Source organism: Vombatus ursinus, unplaced genomic scaffold (genome assembly GCF_900497805.2).
Source record: "Vombatus ursinus unplaced genomic scaffold, bare-nosed wombat genome assembly UNPS02014841.1, whole genome shotgun sequence".
Lineage (NCBI taxonomy): Eukaryota > Metazoa > Chordata > Mammalia > Diprotodontia > Vombatidae > Vombatus > Vombatus ursinus.
Genome location: NW_020954619.1, coordinates 22,294,435 through 22,316,837, shown reverse-complemented (window position 1 = coordinate 22,316,837; position 22,403 = coordinate 22,294,435). Strand labels below are relative to the sequence as shown.

The window sequence follows — 22,403 nt, the reverse complement described above, 5'->3', positions numbered from 1 at the left end:
CTTTGTTGGTGGCCTTTTCTTTTTTGGTGGTTAGCGGAGGGAGAAGTTGAGGGGAGGTGTTTCTCCCCAAATGGAAGTGAATGATAGGTGCTTTATTACTAAGCCAAGGATTCTTATTTTTGTGTTACGGATCCTTTTACCAGACTGAAGCCCGAGGATTCCTCTCAGAATTTTGCTTTTAAATCCATAAAATAGAAATATTTAATATGTACCATATTTGGATATAAAAATACACAATAGAAAGCACAATATCCTTTTGTACTCTTCTGAAATAGCTTAATTTTTGCAAGCCCTGATGAACCTTATCTTGTACTACTTTATAAGATCATAGATCTAGTTACTATGTCAGATAACATGAAGTCCAACACCGTTTTAGATAAAACATGGCCAATTAAGGTTTAGTGACTTACCCAAGGTCACCCAACAAATGTATTTTAAAACGCCATAGGCAGATTCTGATCTAAATAGCTCACTACAACTCCCCAAAATCCACCGGTTATCCAAGGATTCAGGTTCATAAAATTGTATTAATGTTGAATGACTTCAAGTAATCATCTTGCAAAATTAGCCTTGCTTACTCTCAAACTATCTTTTTTCTCTTGGTATGCTAAATAACAATGGACACATTTAATGACTTAAATTTACCTGTATTCTCCCTCCTCCCAGAAAGCCATCCCTTCAAATTCTAGAGAAACAACAAAATGATCAATTCACTCCCTTCCCCCTAAATCTGATAGTTCGTTGTTCCACACCCGTGAACACCATCCCTGCAAAGAAGGGAGCAGGAAGGGTATGTCTTACATCCTTTTTTGCTTTGTGGTTCTTTCAATTTATGTGAGCTAGGGATTATTTTAATGAGAACTGAAGTTTACCTACGTACCTTATGCACAGAAGGTAGAGAAACTAGCAGTCATAATTCATGGATCTCTTGCCACCTCTAGTACTGTTCTAAGATTAGAATGATACAGATACAGAACTAGGAAATTCTACAAATGACAAGATAAATGGAGAAAAAAATCCAAACAATGCTGTGAAATGACAGGGCTTGGCCCCAAAATAAACAAAGACATCCCCTACCGTATGTGAAAACCTACAGAGGTGGGGGTCTATGGCTGTGCAAAACTGCATCTTGCCTTTTTCAGTCATATCTGACTGACCCTATTTGGGGTTTTCTTGGCAGGGATACTGGACCGGTTTGCTACTTCCTTTACCAGTGGATTAAGCAAACTGAGGTTAAGTGGCTTGCCCAGAGACACATAGCTAGTAAGCTATGTGTCCAGATTTGAACTCACAAAGTTGAGTTCCTGACTTCAGGCCCAGCACCATCCACTGCTCCATCTAGCTGGCCAAAGACAAGTTTACATATCCTTTTTTAAGAGGGGGGGGAAAAAGACTTCAGCCAGAGGAGAAGTAGGATAATAGCTTCAGGGAATGGGACAGTTTATAGGAGCATATATGCGTGGTTGTGGGCAACAAGCAACGGTCAATAGACAGTTGAAAATCATAGAGGGAATACAACTGGAGAGATTGGCCTTCAAGGTGCCTCTTCCTCAAATACCAGAGCAAAGAAGATAACAGGATTAAGACAGATGTAGATACGTTAAGAGTAAACTGTACAGATTTGAAAAAATGTGAAGTGAGGTCCTCTGTAGAAAGAATGTAAGTGTGGTGTGAGAGGCTTAAAGAAAATATAATGCAAAACAGGCACCGTAGAGATGGTAGATGAATTTCTTTGTGAGGGTTCAGTTTAAGATTAGATATCAGATTTATAACAGAGCTTCTGTGAGGTATGGCTTTTCCCTAGTCATAACAGCACAACATACAAATTAGACTTGCATGGTTTCATTGCCAGATTAGCCAAAGGTTAATGGAATTTTTTGGCCACAGCAACTCTTCTAAGATCTGCCAAGTTTCAGAGAGTTTTTAATTTTCATCCACAGGAGGAGTAACCACATCAAAGAAAGCACAATCCTTCAAGAATCAAAGTAGTACTGGTAACAAGGCATTTCTAATCTTTCTACACTTGTTCTCATACCACAAGGATTACAAGGATTTCTGTAACTGATATTTTGTCACTCTATTCCTTGGTATGTGTCTGACTTTGAGCAACCTAAAGGTACATTATAATCTCATTCCTTAATCTCATTTTTGTTGTGAAAGACTAAATTTTTAAGTGCCATTGTAGGATCCTAACCTTTAGTTTTTATTTTTCACAAAATCATAGGGTATTAAAAATATTTATTATAGAAACTTTTACAAATTTTAGCCTTTATTAGAGGCAAGCAGATCTTCTTCACCTCCTAGAATGGGATCAGGTACTATACAGGAATTAGCCATTATTTTTCTTTTAAAACAAAACTCCCTTCAAAAAAAGAAAATCGGGAACATTAGCCTCTGACCCTCATGCGATGACAATTACTTATTCTTAATAAACATTAATGACATTCAATGTTCAAATCATTAAAAGAAAAAAAACAAAGGAGTAATGAGGAAAAAAATCTACTATACATTCAGGAAACAAATAGAAAAACACAAACGCACGCACACACATACGAATCTTTTACTAGACTGGGTGTCCAAAATTCCAAGTACTAGGGTCACTTCCAGTTAAATATATTTCATTATAATCCTATAATGGAGGATTCCTATGAAATCAAATCTCTGGCAGTCTCACATGTAATCATTTGAACAAAGTTGTAGAAATTCTGCCAGCTAAGGAGAGTAATAGACTAGGTTATCCACTTTTTATTATTACATTCTTCTCAACAGCATTTCAGTTTCTGAGGGTTTATGCCACTGTAATGTTTTAAAAGGATAAAAGGGGAAAAAAAAAACTCCTTTAAAAATATTCCATTGCCTTGGGCTGACTTCTGAATCAGTGTTCCCCAGTTTGAACATATTCTTCTGTGGCCTGGGACATGGTGCTGAGATACTGCCAGCTTAGTGCAACCAAAAGCATGGCACACGACAGGTAAATAGGGGAATAGTGGTTCCGAGAGATTAGTTGACAACTGGGAAGATTCTGTTTCCGAACAGAGGAGATGATCTGCTTTGTCTCACTGGAAGATGGGTCTGAGCTTGGAATTCTTTGATAAATCTGTCAGAGGAAGGAGGGGGAAAAAAAATCACAAAATTGGAATCTGTTTTAAAAGAACAAATTGTCTAGATGACTCCCCTTCACCCTAATCCCCCAAGATTAGATGTATTCTTTTTATATTACTTTGGAAACATGATTCAAAATATGATCAAGTCACCCTTTACAGATATCTACCTAATATCACACAGAAAAGATTCATAGTTATAAGCAACAGATCCTGCATCATAAAATAAGCACCTGTGACCCTGAGCAAATCTGTAGGATCTAGTCACACCCCTTTGTAACAACAGCTAACATTTATAAAGCACTTAGTATGTGCCAAGCACTGTGCTTGGCAAATACAAATACTGGAAAAACAAACATTTCATTTGGTCCTCACAACAAAGCTGGGAAGTAGATGCTATTATTATTATTATTCCTATTTTCCAGTTGAGAAAATTGAGGCAGAGGTTAAGTAACTTGTCAAGGTTACACAGCTAGAAAGTGTCTGAGGCTGGATTTGAACACAGGTCTTCCTGACTCCAGGCCCAGTACTACACTACCCAGCTGCCTTTACCTTAAACTATAACTCCTTTTTTAAACCAGTAAAAGCTTCCATTTCCTTATAAGAAAAATATGAATAACATTTACCTGTTTTTCCTCAGCTACCTCACAGGACTGTTGTGAGGCTCAAATGAGAACCTGGATTTTGTAGGTTTTTGTAGGCTCAACTCCTGCCCTCAAATTAAGAGACTTCAATATAGATTCTCTCTCAAACACCCTAGCCACTCAGTTTCTCAACCTATTCACTTCCCATGACCTATTCCTCTACCCCACCATACTGTCTTCCTTTCTTCAATCTCTAGCCCCCCTTATCATATCGCTTCAACTTCAACACACATGCTGCTGAATGAAGATGGAGAAAATCACATAGCCATTCTGACTGGGTCCACTACAAATCTGTTATACAACTTCAACTGGACCCTCACGGCTGCTAGGCAATTCTACTACTATACTTCCCTTATCAACCCAGCATCCCACTGTCTCTTTAAAGAGCCCAGAGGCTCTTTAAAACCTTTTCATCCCTCCTCAGATCTCCCATGGTTCTCTTTCTCCCCACTCTCTTGGCTGAGAACCTTGCCTAACATTTTAAAGAAAAAATTGAGGCCATTCTCTGTAAATTCCCTCTTCTCCCTTCTTTCTCATCTCTTATCACTCATGTGTCTTCTGCCACTATCTCCAAAATGGCCTTACTCTTTACCAAGGCTAACCCCTCTACTTGCTCAAATGATCTCATTCCAGGGGCAGCTAAGTGGTACAGTGGATAAAGCTCTGGCCTTGAAGTCAGGAGGACCAAAGTTCAAATCCAGCCTCAGACACTTGACACTTACTAGCTGTGTGACCGTGGGCAAGTCACTTAACCACAACCGCCTCACAAAAAAAAAAAAAAAATCAAATGGTCCCATTCCATCCAGTCTACTCCAACAGACTGGCAAACCACCCCCCCACCCCCCATTATTCACTTATTTTCAATCTCTCCCCACCTACTGGCTCATTTCACATTGCCTATAAATAAGCCCTTGTCTCCCCAATCCTGGAAAAAAAAAAAAACCTTTCTTGATCCTTCCATCCCCACTACCATCCTATATCTCTTCTGCCCTTTGTAGCTAAATGCCTCAAAAAGGCCATCTCTAATAGGTGCCTCCACTGTCTCTCCTTTCGTTCTTCTCACAATCCAGCTTCTGACTACATCAATGCACCATTACTGTTCTTTCCAAAGTTACTAATGATTCCTTAGTTACCAAATCCTATGGGTTTTTCCTCTACTCTCATTTTCCTTGACTTCTCTGCAGCTTTTGACACCACTGATCATTCTGTCCTTGATATTCTTTTTTCTCTAGGCTTTTGGGACACCATTCTCCTTATTTTCCTTCTACCCATCTGACAGTTTCTTCTGTCTCTTTTGCTGAACTCTCCTTATCACACCCTCTAACCGTGATGTCCCTCAGGGTTCTGTCCTGGGCCCTCTTCTTCTTCAAACTACTTCACTTGGTGATCTCAGCAGCTCCCATGGATTTAATTATTTATCACTATGCTGGTGATTTTCAAATCCACTTATCCTGCCCCAAAGTCTGCTGACCTCCAGTCTCAAGTTTCCAATTGCCTTGCAGACATATTAAACTTTATCATGCCCAAATCAGAACTTGTTATTTTTCCCCCTAAATTTCTCACCCTGTCCCCTCTAACCACCCTCCTACCTTATTTTGTTTTTAAATTTTTTTTAATTTAAAAAAAATTTTTTTTTGGCTAGGCAATGGGGTTAAGTGACTTGCCCAGGGTCACACAGCTAGTAAGTGTTATGTGTCTGAGGTCAGATTTGAACTCAGGTCCTCCTGAATCCAGGGCAGGTGTCCTATCCACTGCGACATCTAGCTGCCCCCTACCTTCTTATTTCTGTAGAGGGCAAACAACATCTTTCTCCTAGTTCCTCAAAGCTTGCAACCTAGGAATTCCTTGGACTCTTCACTATCTCTCACTTCCCATATGCAATGTGTTGCCAAGGCCTGTTGATTTCACCTTTGCAACATCTCTCCAATATACTCCCCACTGAGGGGCCAAAGTGTTATTCTTAAAGCAGAGCTCTGACCATGTCATAGTTATTCCTTTGTACCAATTCCTCCCCTGAAAGTCCAATGTCACATGAACTGTAGTTTTAAATATAAAATTCTCTGGTTGGTGTTTTTAAACTCTTCACTCACTGTCCTATCTTTTTGCTTTTCTTAGATAATACTCAACTCCACAAACTTTATAGTTGAGTCATACTGGTCTTTTTGCCGTAACCCTCAATCTCCTGACTCTGCATTTGCACTGTCTGGTCTCCCTATTCACCTTAAATTCCTAGCTTCCCAGGATTAGCAGTTTCTTTCAGGTAAGATCTTCCAATTACACCCTCATTTACATATCCCTTTTTAAGGATCATTAGTTTGCATTTGTCTCACTAATTAGAATGGGAGCTCCTTGAAAGCAGTGTGTGCTTTTGCTTTTGTATGCTTAGCACTTATCACAATGCTTGGCAAATAGTAAGCACTTAAGTAAAGCTTGTTGACTGACTCCTATAGATCTTTATACAGATCTTTTTGGTTGTGTAGGCACTCCCTCTACAAATGCAGATTGTAATCCCTCCACAACTTAATAGTTTTATCAGTTGGTATGGCCAAAAAGATTCATTACTTCATAGCCAACCTTCTAGTGATGAACAAGACTGGATATCACTAGGCTGATCCTTGGACACAGTCCATCACTAGGCTTGTACTAAAAACCTTTCCAGCTTGGTAGACTCTGCCATAGCATAAACTTTGAGAAGCAAAGGTGAATGCCAGCCAAAATAAGGGATCAGAAGAAAAATTTTAACAGTATTTCCTCTAAAATCATACAAAAAGCCTTATGTTTTCAAGGAGTTGAGGCTGGCAGAAAACAGGAAAACAGGGTTTCTGGCCTTGTGTCTGAAAGTTTGTGTCCTCAGTTGGTTACTTCTAATCAGCTCAGAGGAATCCAGATTATTTTTAGTACCAGGCAATTCTGGAGTGTGGCTGGGTATTCAAGAAGCTAAACCAAATCCAACCTGTTACAGGCACACGTTCAGATGTTTGGCTTCTTAGTTCTTGCTTTGAATAGTACCATGTAAAATAACTGAAGAATGAGGTCAGTCCTACAGACAGATTGATCTGCCACTGTGCTCTCAGCTAGTAAAGAGCACACTTAGTCCAGTATTGATCGTTCGAATTAAACTCAGAAGACCTCTAACAAATTAGAACTAGAGATAATAAAATTAGGTAGTAAGACATAAATATTTCTGGACCTGTCACCACCTAGAATGATCCTTTTCAAGGGAAAACTAGTGAAATAACAAACTGTTTATGTTTGGGATATATAACAGGACCCTCAGTCTACCAGGTTCTCTACATAGGAGGCAATCTGGGTTAAGTGACTTGCCCAGGATCACACACTTAGTAAGTATGAGGTCAAATTTGAACTCATATCCTCCTGACTCCAGCATTGGTGCTCTATTCACTGTGCCACCTGGCTGTTCCAACAACCGGTATATTTCTAATTATCTAAAGAAGAAAATGTTTCTCCTGTGGTATCTAAAAGTGAATTGGGCAGTAGAAAAAGAATCCAGATGAACAATGATTGAATTATGGAGTTAGAACTGGCCCAAAGTTAGGCATCTGCTAAGATTCAATTTAGAAGATTTTACTTCAAAATAGCTCTAATGAGGACAGTAAAATAACACTTAAGTCTAGTTACCAACCATATAGTGTCAGGATAACTCAATCATAGAACCTTAGGGTCAGTCATCTGAGCTAATCTAAACTATAAACCCAAATCCAGAATGAACTACACAAATTTGCTGAACTCAAATCAAATTCCTCTTAACTGCAAACCAAAACAAAAATTGTCCTTTAAAAAAAAAAAAAGTAAACTGGGTTATCTGTAGGAAAAAGAAAACTTTTCTAAAACTGGAACCAAAACAATATCAGAATACCAAAACAGTCTCTGAAGCAAGTTGATATTTCTTTCTTTCGGCTCAAATCTCTTCATTTAATCAACATTAGACAAGTTGAATCCACAAATAGTTATCTGTTCAGTAGCATTCAAAAACTTTTATTCTAAAGCATACTTGTAAATGGCTAAATTTACCATTAAGCAATCTGAAAGGTCTGAGCCCCACCAATGAAAACTGGTACGTGTGTGTGTTTACCATGAATTAGTATATCCAACAGACTGGTTGTTAGGTACTGCCTTCTAGATAATGGTTGAGCTTTTTCACCCGTTTCAGTAGAAAGAACTACACAAATTAGTGTAGGCAAACTGACTGTTTTGTATTTGGTCTCCTTCCCCTCTACAATTGCCCTCTGCTAGAGAGGCTGATGATAATGCCTAAAAACAATTTAACCAAAGGAAAGTACAAAAGAGGAATGGAAATTTTGGTACAGAGGTCACAGAAAATCCCATTTGATGGGCTCCATACTGTTTCTAAAGTATTGTATTGAAACTTCATTAAAATGAACATATCATTAGAAATCACATGCTTAATCTGTAGATTAAATGTGGCTAATGTTCAGACTCCTTCCTAAAGTAATTACTTAAAATATATTCATATACCACACTCTTCTCCTTTGGGCCTAGAACTTTTGAGAGGTGGAGGAAATTTCCCTAGTGGGAAGGAGTGAAGGAAAAGACACAGGACTTTGTGAGTGTTTTGAGAATGTTGGTGTCTTAATATTATTACTTAACAATAATAGCAGCTCACATTTATATAGCATTTTAAGATTCATAAATTACTTTCCCTATAAATCCCTGTGAAGAAGTATTAATGTAAGAATTACTATCTTCATTCCTACAAGGAGGAAATGAAGGTTCATAGTGATTAAGTGATTTACCCAAAGTCATATGGCTAGTAAAAGTCAGAGCCTAGACGCAAAAACTTCAGGCTTCAAGGCTAGTAATACTCTAATGTTTTTCAGCTTACTTCAGACTGCTGAGTGAGTTAATAGGTGGCAGGGGCAACTGAGTGTCCTGGAGTCAGAAAGACTTGAGTTCAAATCTGGTCTCAGACATTTACTAGCTGTGTGACCCTGGGCAAGTCACTTAACCTTTTTGCCTAGGCTTACGCACCTGTAAAATGGGGATAATAACAACAGGGTTGTTATGAAAATCAAAGGAGATAAATATCTGTAAAGTGCTTAGCACAGTGCCTGACAAATAGTAGCTGCTCTAAGTAATAGAAAGTATTACTCTCCACCCCAATTTTACAGATTAAGATAAGAAATTAAGACTTAGAAAAAGTTAACTTGTCCAAGGTCATACAGCTGAGCCAAGAGCAACCATGTCTTCCCACAGCGGATAAATATGAAAGAAACAGAGAAGTAATGCATCACAATGCTTTTAAGTACCGAGGCAGATTTCTAGGGGTAACATGTTCTAGACCCACGGTCCCAAATCCTACATTATTACTTTTCCCTAGATTGCTATGATATCACTCTTTGGGTCTCATTTTTCTCACTACTAAAATGAACAATTACATGCTTCATCAAAGTTGTTATTGCATTTATAAATAAAGCACAAAATGTTAGGTAAGCATTATTATCTTACAGCTGTGACTTCAGGCAAATTCATTTTACCTCTTTGCATCTCAGTTTCTTCAAATGTAAAAATGGAGACTAAAGCCTCCTTCTTCATGGCTACCACAATCAAATGACATAAATATAGGAAAATGCTTTAACTGGAAGTTTGGGGAAGTTGGGGAGGGGAAAGGAAGAGTAGGAGGGGGTAATGATAGTGATAAAAAAAAAAAAAGGAAGAGATTAAAGAAAAGTTTCACAATGAAACTGTAGTTTAAAATAGATAAAGATGATCTGAGGGGATTCCAGACAAGTAAGGCAATGTTGGTACTACCATGTTAAACATAAAATATCCTGAAAGAAAAGTTGTATGTAGTAGATGCAAAGTTTCACATATAATCCCAACTTTCTGGTCTCCTTTTTGTCTAGAAATATTCATGTTCCTGGATGATCTTCAGTTCATAATTTTTTTTTAAAGGATAGGGATAGAGACTGGACCTGTTATTTTACTAGTATAGAAAACTTCCTCTATCAATGCACAACTTAGCACCTTGTCAGCTACCCAAGAGTCTTCAAGAATTTCCTGGATTAATAAAAGTTTAAGTACCTTTCCTAGAGTCACACAGCCAGGATATATCAAAAGTGAGACCTGAAACTCAGTTTTCCTGGCTCCACGGCTGGCCCTCTACACACCAGTCTTCAGTACCTCTCAATAAATTTTTTTTGAATGTAGAAAAAATTTTCTTAAATGTTTTAAAAAGGAAACTGCTATAGAAATATAAACATTATCATTACCAATGAGAAAAGCTATGAAAAGGCCTGAAATAAGCTATAAATACATAGGATAAATCAAGCAAATACTAAATGTAAACCTATCTCACACACACACACACACACACACACACACACACACACACACACACACACACCCACCCCCACCCACCCACCCTTTACCTCTTCCATATACTGGTATATAATAGCTTTGACAGCTGGCATGTTGGTCGCTTCCATCATCAATGTTACTGCTTGCCCCTTCCGAATCTTTACCCTCCCCTTGAACACCTGCTGGTTGTTATAACAGGCAGCCAGAGTAGCAATAGCCATCACCTACAGATAAACCAAAAAAAACCTTCAGAAGTTTCTTAATTAATCCTGTAACTCAAAATCAGAAAGAAACAAGGAAAGTCAACGTAGTCATTTCTACTGAAAGAGCGAGATCACCCTCTGAAATAAGATGAATGTCAAGAAAAAATTAATTAAGAAGCAAAATCAATATATCATTTACCCCTTTTCTTTCTCTACTCAACCCTGCCTAGAAAGGACATAGAATCACACTTCTTATTCTAAAACCAACTATATAGCATAGAGATATACAAACATGTGTACTGTGTGCAAATATGTGCACGTGTTTGTGTGTATCCAAAGTAAATGGAAAATGGGGGCAGGCATGCAATTTGTATTGCCCCTACTCTCTACTGTATCCCCACCTTGTCATCCTTAGCCACCAAAGGCAAATGCTGAAGTGACCAAACAGGCAACTTTCTCACTCTTACTACCTCAGTTAACTCCCCCACTCACACTCAACAGCAAAGTATTTAATTAAAACAAATACAGTTATGTATCAAAAATCAGCCTTAACAGTCCATTACACAAATAAGCACATTATCCTACCTGATTATCTATTTAAAACAAAAAAGTTTCAACCACATTTTTAATTCCTAGAAAGCAAAGTTAAGAAGCATTATATAGGGACAGGCTTCTTTGTCTTGAGGACAAGAACAGTGAAGTACTTTAATATAGTAACTATGTTCTGATTATTTTAACCCAAAAATTATTTAATATTAGCTTTATTTCTGATTAAAAAAGGGAAAAATGGATAGTTTAGAAGTTGATAATCTAAAGAGCCATAAAGAAGATCCTATAGAACTAGATCTTTATGAAAAAAAAGGGAAGAAAAGAGCAGATATATAGGAATCTTCCTCGTAAGCAAAACCAAGTTACTGTCTTTTTTGTAAAGGAATCATAACCATAAACCCAAACAAGAGGAGAAATGAATAAATGCAGACCTAGGCAAAAGACCATCTCCAACCCCTACCCTCAATATAGCCCCATGCATACCTGTGGAATAGCACAAAAGTTGAACACACTTTGATTTCTTAGTCGGGAAAGATAGGTGAGGACATCTGGGATGTGCTGTAAAGCATTAGTAACCAGTTCATTGAGACAATGGACAGCCAAGTCAATATTCTCTGGTTTGGCTAAATCAGACAACTTCTTGGCATATCTACTCCAAACCTAGAGACAAATGATGCAAAAACTATCATTACACAAGTGAAAATTAAGAAAGAGTAGAAGAATCTATGCAACAATACTGAATATTTACTAAAACTCAAGTCTGTCCATTTGACAGAATTACACTACCTAAAGGCCAAACAAAGGTGATCTCTCAATGGATTACATTTTGGAGCAAACGATGCCCTGACAAGGAAGGTAGGCAGGCACCTAGAGAAAGTACATACTACTTCTAGACATCACAACATTAATAAGTTACTGTTTTGGCATACTGTACACTACAAATAGAAATGCAGCTTCTAAAAGATACTGTGAAAAGTTCAAACAATCACCAACATGTCAAATCAGATTTCCTCAAGGAAATAATCGCAAACAGATGTGGGATTATAAATTGGACCTTTCCTAGGAAAATATTTTCCATTTTTCCTTTGACAAAATGAGATTTATAACCTTGATGTAAAATTAATGTAATTAAAATAATAGGATTTGAGTCTTTCCTGCCCTGTTATTTAAAGTTTTCCCAGAAACACAGGAATTTCCTTTTTGTGCTATAATTCAGTAATGCTCCAGTAAACCTGCATCTATGCACTTGTGATATTGTTTTTGAGCCTAAATTAAGGCATTTAAAATTCACCCTTACTCAATTTTACCATATGGATTCAAATCTATCCAATTCTGTTATGCCTAAATATACCTAAAGGATACTTTTGAGTTCCATAAGCAGTTCATTTACTAAGTATGTAGCTTGGTTTAAAAATAAATCAAATGCTGAAAGAGGTCCCGGGAAATAAATTAAATTCATGGCCCTAACTCACACAATACCTAACTATATCAGGTAAACTCATGTTTATCCTTTTCTCCTCAAAATCTCTGGAAAAGGAGATGCTCTAGATTTCAATGTCTTAGGAAGTCTTCTCAGAGTTAGCCAAAATTTAGTAACTTAAAATGCAGATTTTTTTTTTTAAAAGCAGTTCTATACTCAAAACGAAGTGCATATAAATGCAGATACAAAGAAACTGGATCCAAGAACACATTCATTTAGAAAAATGGCCACTACAAATTTAAATCATATATAACTTTAACTTAGTTCTTGGAATAAGAGCATAAATACTCTTTTTTCAAATATCATTTATTCTCTTGTAGAGTTGTGATATGAAGTAAGACTACTTAAGATATTTCAATTAAAAGGAAAATGTTCTAACTGCTCCATCACAATTTGACTCCTGAACACAAAAGTATTCTACAAGATGTAAAACTAAAACATTGAGTTTCATCAGACAAGAGAAAAAAAACAGACTTATTGGATTGTAAGTTTAATCCCCTGTAATGCCTTCAGTCAGTTTTATAGTATTAAACTACATTGGGACAATTTCAAAATTTTAAAACATCATACTACTGATGAAAAGTTTATATGCATCTTCAGTTGAACACATTTTCACAAAAGAATTTTTGAAGCAAAAGAATTAAATTTCTTCAACTATATAGTATGTATCCCATTAATCCACAAAATTCCATATGATAAAATTTTAACTTAGGGGCACAGCTAGGTGGCGCAGCGAATAGAGCCCCGGCCCTGAAGTCAGGAGGACTTCAGTTCAAATTCGGCCTCAGACCAAATACTTGACACTTACTAGTTGTGTGACCCTGGGCAAGTCACTTACCAAAAAAAGAAAGGAAAAAAATTTAACTTACCTTTAAGTATAACCTAATTTTTTAAAAAAGCCAACAGGAAGGTAAAAAGGTTGAGCAAATAAAAATTAGAAAATAAATTCCTTGAATCTTATTATTTTTTCTAATATGTGTTTTTTTTTAAATGAGGACAACAATCCTTTTTTTTTTTTTTAACTCTCTAGAATGTTTTCTCTCACAACTCCCGATTTCGGTTACCTCTTGGGGCCAAAACTCTCTCCCCTCCATCAAGTCTTCCAAATAATCTCTAATGATGTTTGTCTTCTGTAGGAACAGACCCATAGAATTGGCAAGCTTCAAGTCCTGTCCAATAATGGAGTCTTCCAACTCTGAAGCCGAGAACAGACGAGAAAGGCCAATTCCTACTAGTCCAGCAACATAGTGACAGTACTGTAAAAGATCATTTTTTAAAGAGCTACAGTAAATTCTTTGTTATTCAGCACTGTCAGTAAATGCAATGTTATGATCAAATATCCTTGTTAGTAGAAACTAACTTATATTGAGCTTACATCTTTAATGAATTCAAATTCAGTCATAATCATCATTGTAAAGGAGATAACAAGGAACTAATTATTAACAGATTTCTATTTTAAATAATGGCTGACTAAGCAAAGAAAAATCTTATTTGTATAAGCAAAAAGTTGGTTAAGAAAAAACATCTTTTTTATCCCAAACTATGGGAAAATCACTACTATGATACACTCACTCTCAAACTCTCTCTCTCATCCTACCCCAACCCCCATCCCTTCACCCCAAAAATATCAGAAGTGAATAACAACCAATGTAAAATAGACTCCAAAACATACCACAGAAAAGGCAGTCAGTAAATCACGCAAAGGGCAAACAATAAACATTCTCCCTGGCTGACATTAAATACAAACCTGGAGAACAGTATTAGAAGGCACATTGCAATAGCAACACAAGCATGGCATCCAAGAGTGAAGGAATTTGGGGTTAGAAGTGTAATAAAATTAGGCAGTGCTATGGAAATTAGAAGTAAAACTACCTAAATCCATATGGAACACAGAAAAAGGATGGCTGGAATATAGTACTAGTATTCATGTGACTCCAGTACTATGCAAATGAGAAAAGTACAGTCAATTTTGCTATAATGCTTATTTTGAAAATGTAAATTTGTTCCAACAGAATTGATATATTAAGGGAACATTCTGAACATAACACATACTTCACAATTGTTTATGTATGACTTCGTCCACAAGAAACATTAGGCGAACACAGAAAATTGCATTCAGCTGAATCGAGCTGCATACAAATACATAAAACATACACATGCACACGCTTCAAACGTCTATCAGCTACCTCAGTCCACTATGTGTGTTATCCTACAAGGTTGTGTTCTGCTAATCTTTCACATCTGTAAACTTTATTATATAAAAAACACTCATTCAATATCTTGTGTATTCAAGTGCTGAAGATGGACCAAAGATGGCTACCCATCAAGGGTCAAATCACGTAATGTAAAAGCTGTGATTGTTTCCCCTAGGTTCATAATTTTCTTACACTGATTATTCCAAAACAACTTATTTTGCCTCTCTCCTTTTGGATAGCCATAACTCCCTCCATGTCTTTCAACACCTACTTCTGGAGCCACTTTCCATCACCCCTTTTAAGTTTCAGAAGAAAATAAAAGGGGAAGGAGGTTACAGAAGAGAAGAAAGCCAGAAGTTATAGTTTCTTCATACAATATGTAGGTTTGGCCCATTCATTCCTTTAGTTCTCTGCTGAGAGCCAGGAACACACTTATATGTTCCACAATAGGATTAGCATTTTAATCTAATCTTCAAAAACCAATAGCTGTACATTGGTTCCAGCACCTCAAGTTTGAATGAAACTTGTGTGAAGGGCGTGACTGGAAATTAGTTAGAAGAGGAAGCAACACAAGTACTTGGTACTAAACTGATAGGAGAAGAAAAATGTGAAAGCCACTGTTTTTACCCCTATTACCACAGATTAAGAAACCAAGGCAAAAAGCAATTTACCTATCATCACACTGTAAGTTAACAGTAGATTCCAGTAATAATTAAGACTTCTATATGGCTCTTATATAGTCTAATGCTTAGATGCCTGAGTCACACTAAGCTACATCAAATTTGATCAAATAAATATGTAATATCCTCAAGGTATGAACAACAATATGCAGAAATCCGTTTTTGAGATGTTTTGAGTATTATGATTAGTATGTATAACATATACACATATATGTAAATGTATATAAAAAATGTGTATGCATGTGTGTGTGTGTGTGTGTGTGTGTGTAAAACAGGCATATAACAGATAGAAGCTGTCAGTTTTGTTTCTACTCCTTGGAACTGGGTATAACCACTGTTCTACAAAATGCCCCTTGACACACTTAAAATATCACTAACCTTATCCCATTCCTGCACGGAGTTCACTTTCTTTTCCAAAAACTCCGCCATTCCATGCCCCATTTTTTGACAAATGTCATTAATCACCACTTGATAGCTCTCCGCCAGATTTCGAAACTCTAAGGAGACCTGTAATAGAATCCACAAAAAATAGAAACCATGAGAACCAGCATGACACTTACAGGGCTATTGGGAGAAATGACTTTTTAAAATCAGAATGATTATTAAAATAAAAGTTCAACTTGGCTCAGCCTAAAGTTTCCACACATTCAAACACTCAACAAATACTTAACAAACACTCAAACACTCAACACAGTGATTTCTCCAATATAAGGTAATAAATGACAACTTCAGATACACACACACACAATTTAAAAGAGAATGCCTTTGGCTATATGCTACTGATTCCCATATTTAAACACCATTAAGCATGGCATAATATTTCCAATTGAACTAAAAATTTGGATTCTCTGCTCAACATGACTTTAAAAAAATCCACTTGACTGTAGAGCACACCAAATATCTTTCTTTCTAGATTGATATATATTCTAATGGATGAATAGTTTAAAGTAATGTTTCTGCTGCTTATCTTAGGTTGGTTTGTTGCTACTTCAGACATTTAAAAACAGCTGAAATACTTATAAACAACTTGCACAATAGCAACATGAAAAATTTATATGTTAGAAAACATTAACAGATTATTTATCCAAACTAGAAAATAGTAAATAGACCCTGTTTAAGCAATAACTTGTACATACTCTTGACTGTGCCTATAGGGGGAAAAAAGGGGTTTTTTGGTTTATTTTAAATATTTGAACTATTTGGGACAAATGATTTTCTTTCAACTCAAAACCCCAAATACATCATGATACCAGCTCAGTTTATTCAATCTTTCAGGAGACATGTATCTCAAGCCAGTCTCCACAGTTGACTCTTGCTGCCCAAGGGAATAAAATAGGCCTATTAGGTTCACTGATTCCTCCTGCAACTATGCTTCTCCAGTTTTTTCCTAGCCAAGACAGTCTATTTATAATAAGGGAAAAGTTCACAGGAGAAAGGATAGATTGGGAACAGTTTCCAAAGTAATACTGTTAGGATGGGGTTCACTCATTCCTGAAAGTAATCCTTTCCTTTACATCATTACCTTTTAGCTCCTTACACGTCAGCCAATCCAATAAACTTTTAGTAAGCAGCTATTATATACAAAATATATCTTGAGAAAAGTGACAACCTGGATTGCATGTTTACTCTAGAAATCTGTGAATTGATGGATAACCTTAAGTATTCCTTAAATATAGCCAAGACCAGCATCAGTCTTCAGTTTCACACATACAACTCTAACACAAATGGTAAGGTCAAGAAGGCTGTTCCCTACTTCTCTTTAATTACACACAGTACCTAACAAGCTCAATAAATATTTGAACTGAAATAGGGTTTTTCATCCAGTAGGCATATATTTTTCCCAGAAGTTTGTTTTTCCTGATTCCTAGTTACTTTTATTTTTTCTTATCTTTATTTCAGCGAGTATTTGAGAGGAGCTGAGAGGTAATGAAAAATAATTGCTTCCAGACTACAAAGCAAAGAAATGTAAAGATCTCAGCTTTATAGCACATGTTCCCTGAAATTTCAACTTTATAGCACATCCCTTCCTGAAGTAACAAATACAACAAAATCAGGGATAAAAATTTATTTACAAAGAGATCAATGAAAGCACTGATAAAAGGATAATTTCTTGTAGGCATCTTATAATTGATAAAAACAAAAGCAATGTTCCTCTGGGCCATAATTATAGAAACAATTCTGTTATATTTTACTTATCCACAAAGCTCCCTTAGAGAATCCTGTGCAGAGTGCTGCAAGCTCCAAATATATTTTATGTCTCACAACTAAAGAGGTTAGTAAATGTCTTTCTAAGAAACTGACTCTAAGATGTTAGTATGATATTGAACTGTTATAAAGGGAAGGTTCTTTGACAGGCGTCCATCGAGACAGAAATGGGGAGACTGTCAGTGAAAAGTATTATGAATGTAAAAAAAAGAAAAGAATATCAACAAAACTTTCAAAAAGAAAAAAATTTCATGTCAATAAAAATTAATATCAAATTGATCAGCCAATGTCCTAAGAAACCCACTCTAAGAGTTGGTTTGCAAATTCTGTACTGTTCTATGTGTTATGAAAGCAATAAATCAGTCTTCCAAAGCCAATCAGAGGAACCAGGTTATGTTCCATAATCTTCTCAGAAAGAATACAAATAACAATATAACTAATACAACACTGCCATATACTTAATTGTTATTATTGCACACTCAGGAAATGCTGTCATAATAAAGAATGGTGGCCTGCATGGAGTCGAGAAAAAAGAAAGATCCTAGAGAAAGAACATCAGTGTTTCTCTAACACTGCTTAGGAGAGAGGATGCTGTTTCTAGGCAACCAGTAAGGGTTCCATAAACAGAAGTATCCCTAGAGAATGGAAATTCCAACTATCCTAATGATGCAAACTTCCCTTAAGACAGTCTAACTCTGGTTGTCTGAACCGTATGCTTATCAACTTCCAATTAATTTTTTTTTTTAAGTTGGTTTCCTTAGTGGATTTACTCACCAAAAAGCTCACAACATGGTTCAGCATTAGTTCTCTTTTCTGGTATGTCAACCCCTACAAAGTAATAAACTGGAAATCTAGTTTATCAATCCAGATTGTGAGTTTGGTTAGTGTTAGTCAATTCTGGAGAGCCTAATCACCAGTGGGTAAACTTATAAAAATGAGTCCCTGAGCTTGCAAAACTCCAGGTCAGAGTGGTCATGAGGTACACACTCCCCAAGGTACTCATGCCACCCCAGCTGCTCTCTTTCACAGGGTCACTGTGTAGAAGTTATCTACTCCAACCCCCTCATTTTAGATCTCTTACATCAGAAAGCAGTTTGGAAATTGTAAGACACCACATAAAATAAATTCATCCTACTATGTGCTAGGTGCTGGGGACACAAAGACAAAAAGTGAAACAGCCCCAATCTTACAGACATATTGTATAAAGTATGTTCTAGCTCAAAGGTTCCCGAAGTGGGTGATACCGCCCCCATGCAGTGCTGGAACGATCCAGGGGGGTGGCAGTAGTTGGGTGCAATTGCAGGTGCATTGAATAAAAAAATAAGGGGGTTGTGGAAGCATAAGGAAAGAAGAGAAGAAATTTTTGAAAAAACGTTAGTACACGTTTCATCTGTTGTCTAACAGACTTAAAGTCATAGTGATTACATTATTTTCCAGATAAACTCACAAAATACAAGTTATACCTGATCAGTGGTCAAGTCCGTTGATAGGTCGTGACAAGCAAGTGTTGGTAGGTGAGTGTATAGTGCATTGTCGGGAAGTCCAACATGGACCAGCAGGAATATGTGCATGTAATGACTTGTTTACAATACTATACTGTTACATGACACAATATTGCATCACCAAAATGACAATGCAGGAAAAAAACCCACAAATTTACAATAAAATATTAAATTTAAGATGCATCATTTTGATTAAGATTTAAAGAATTCTTTAAATTAAAGATGCATCATTTTGTATTTGATCCTGGAGGTGACAGGGAGTCAATGAAGTTTAAAGTCAGGAGAAGGAGTGGGAGGTGACAATCTGATCTGTGCTTTAGGAAAATCACTTTTGTGGCTGAATGGAGGATGGATTGGAGTGGGAGAGACTTGAGGCAGGCAGACTCTCTAAATATAAGGTAACGAGGGCCTGGACCAGGGATGTAGCACTATCAGAGAGAAGGGCAAGAGATCTGAGAGATCTGTTACGAGCAAAGGTGAAATCCATAGGTTTTGGCAACAAATTGGATATGGAAAGTAAGAGACAGTGAGGAGTTCAAGGTGATACCTAGGTTGCAAGCCTAAAGGGACTGAGAGCATGGTGTTATCCTCTATAGTAAAAAGGAATATAAAAAACAAAAGGGAGAGTTTCAAGGAGAAGACAATGGGTTCAGTTTTGAACATTTTGAATTTACAATATTTCTTGCACCTCCAGTACAAGATATCACACAAGCAATTGACAATGTGAAATTGAAGGTTAGTAGACAGGTTAGGGCAGGACTAGGTAGATCTGATAATCAACAGCATAAAAACAATAATTAAGTCTAGGGGAGATAATCAGATCACCAAGTGAAAAAGTACAGAAGAGGGCCCAAGGCAGAACCTTGTGGGACACCTATCATTAGAGGGCATGACACAGAAGGGAATCCATCAAGAAAGACTAAGAAGTGCTCTAATAGGTAGGAGAACCTGGAGACAGTGATATCTCGAAACAGAGGTAAGAGAATATCAAAGAAAAGAGGGTGATCAGTGTCAAAGGCTGAAGAGAGGTCAAGGAAAATGAGAAATTATCTGGCAACTAAGAGATAATTGGCAACTTTGGAGACAATGGTTTCAGTGGAATGATGAGATTGGAAGCCAAATTAATAAGAGGTTTCAAAGAGAGTGAGAAGAAAGTGAAGGCCTTTTATAATAAGCTATCAGGAAAAGATTTTGATGAGATGAGACCTACAGAAGGGGAGGTGAGTGAGAAGGGAAATATCTTCCAGAAATAGGGATAGCCAGTTCTAAGATATGGAGAACAGTGTACCAAGGAGTACCATGTATGAGTAAGAGTAAGAAAACCAGTTTGGTAAAACAAAAGAGTCACTGGATTTTACTGAGTTAAGGGGGTGATGTGGTTGGTTAGATTTTCCTAACACTCTGACAGATGCACTGGGAATATAGGAGAAGGAGAAAAGAAAATGAGGGAATAAGTATTTATAAATCATATACTATGTGCCAATCACTGTACTAAATGCTTTTTACAAATATTATCTCATGTGATTCTCACAATAATCCTGCAAAGCAGATATAATTATCCCCATTTTACAGATGAGGAAACTAAGGCAAATAGAAGTGACTTGCCCAGGGTCACACAACTAAAAACTATCTGAGGTCAAATTTGAACTCAGGTCTTCCTGACCCCAGACTCAACTGCTCTATCCATTGTGCCACCAGTCACTTTGAAACCAGTTAAATGTGAACTATTATTTCACCAAGAATGGGAAATAACTATTCTTTAACGTATTACAATCACCATTTTTCAGGTCTTACAGTTCTAGGACCACAAGCAGGCATTAAATAAAAAACGAACAGGCAATGACATTGGAAGATGACTTGGGGGCTATACCCCAAGGAACCTACATGTACAAAAATATTTATAGCACCTCTTTTTGTGGTGTCAAAGAATTGGAAACTGAAAGGATGCCCAGCAATTGAGGAATGGTTGAACAAGTTACAGTGTACGAATACGATGGCATACTATTGTGCTTAAAAAATGATGAAGGGGATAGTTTCAGAAAATCTGGGAAGACTTTCGTGAATTGATGCAAAATAAAGTTAGCAGAACCAGGAGAACAATCTATACAGTAACAGCAATACTGTAAGGATTATCAACTATGAAAGCCTTAATAACTTGGATCAAAACAATGATCCACCATGATTCCAAAGGACTCATGATGTAAAATGCTATTCACATCCAAAAAAGAAGTAACATAGACTCAAAACTGCAGATTGAAGCATATTTTCCCCCTTCTTTATTTTTCTTACTTCCCTCCACCCCCCCCCAACAGGGCTAATGTGGATCTATGCTTTGCATGACTTCATATGTAAAAACAGGTATCACATTTCCTGCCTTCTTGATGGGTAGGGGAAGAGGTGGATGGGAGAAAAAAATCAGAACTCAACAGAAGAATTTTCTTCTTTAAAAAGAAGAAATGCATGGCAAAACCCAAAATCAATATGTATGAATTGTGAAATGGCTAAACAAACTATGGGTCATCAATGCAATGGAATATTACCACACCCCAAGAAACAATGACTATGAAGAATTCAAATAAACATAGGAAAACTTATATGAACTGCTGCAAAGTGAAATAAACAGAACCAGGAAAACATAGCATGGCTACAATATAAATTGAAAAAAAAATCCTGACTGCTATGTAGTTATAATATCTAAGTATATACCTGAAAAAAAAATAATGATGCAGCATTTGTAATGATTCCAAGCAGCTCTTGACACAAAACTCCATTTTAAAATCAAATTTCCTATTGGTGGCTGCAAGTTATGAAGTAAAACAATTTATAGAGAATAAAAATTATGAATAATCTAAAGGACAAAGGAAAGATGTAGGTGCTGATTAAAGTAGCATATCTTATTACAGTGGTGCCTAGCATACAAAAATAAAAATATCTCTGATCAGAGAAGGTAGGCCGGCCATGTAGCTATGGCAAGGTATGACAGAAGAGCTTGAATGGTATACTGCTACTCAGGCAATGTTCAAAGACCTGAAAAGTGGCTTCTAATATGCTGAAATGAAAGACAAAGAGAAGAAAGCATAAAAAGGTATGAAGGGGTGGCCATCTATTCCACTGGAGGGACAACTGAAGTACTTAAGTATAAAAAATAATCAATTTTCTAAATGTTCAAAGTTCAACTAATTCAATGTTAGTTGTACATATAATGAACATACTAATGTGGTATTAGTTCTGTTATTTTCCTCCTTGGGTTTAAGAGGGATGGTCAAATCTTTTAGTTAACCCAAACCTAAGACATTATGGGTACATAAAAGGATGTATAAAGAGATTAACAGAAGAAAATCTAGTACTGCCCTAGTAAAAGATACACATAACTTCTTTAATATTTTATAACCCTGTCCCTTTTCTTCAAAAATTTCTCCTGACACAAGGCATTCAAATTTACTTCTACTTGTCATTTCACCCCAAATTCCTTTTTATGTTACCAGACCCCTATGGCAGTACAGGG

The 22,403-nt window shown here is 36.7% G+C and overlaps 1 protein-coding gene across 2 annotated transcripts in view; it reads right to left on the bottom strand.

Moving 5' to 3' along the window:
• Positions 1 to 2,221: 2,221 nt before the first annotated feature.
• The window catches only part of FDFT1 (farnesyl-diphosphate farnesyltransferase 1), a 36,139-nt gene continuing 15,957 nt past the window's right edge, over positions 2,222 to 22,403 (bottom strand). For both annotated transcript variants that reach the window (XM_027840300.1, XM_027840298.1), the window contains 5 exons: positions 15,570 to 15,698; positions 13,381 to 13,572; positions 11,320 to 11,496; positions 10,156 to 10,308; positions 2,222 to 3,097 (listed from right to left, as the gene is read on the bottom strand). In XM_027840300.1, coding sequence (XP_027696101.1) covers positions 2,876 to 3,097; positions 10,156 to 10,308; positions 11,320 to 11,496; positions 13,381 to 13,572; positions 15,570 to 15,698 — 873 coding nt within the window. In that variant the 3' untranslated portion in view covers positions 2,222 to 2,875. The remainder of the gene's footprint in view (positions 3,098 to 10,155; positions 10,309 to 11,319; positions 11,497 to 13,380; positions 13,573 to 15,569; positions 15,699 to 22,403) is intronic.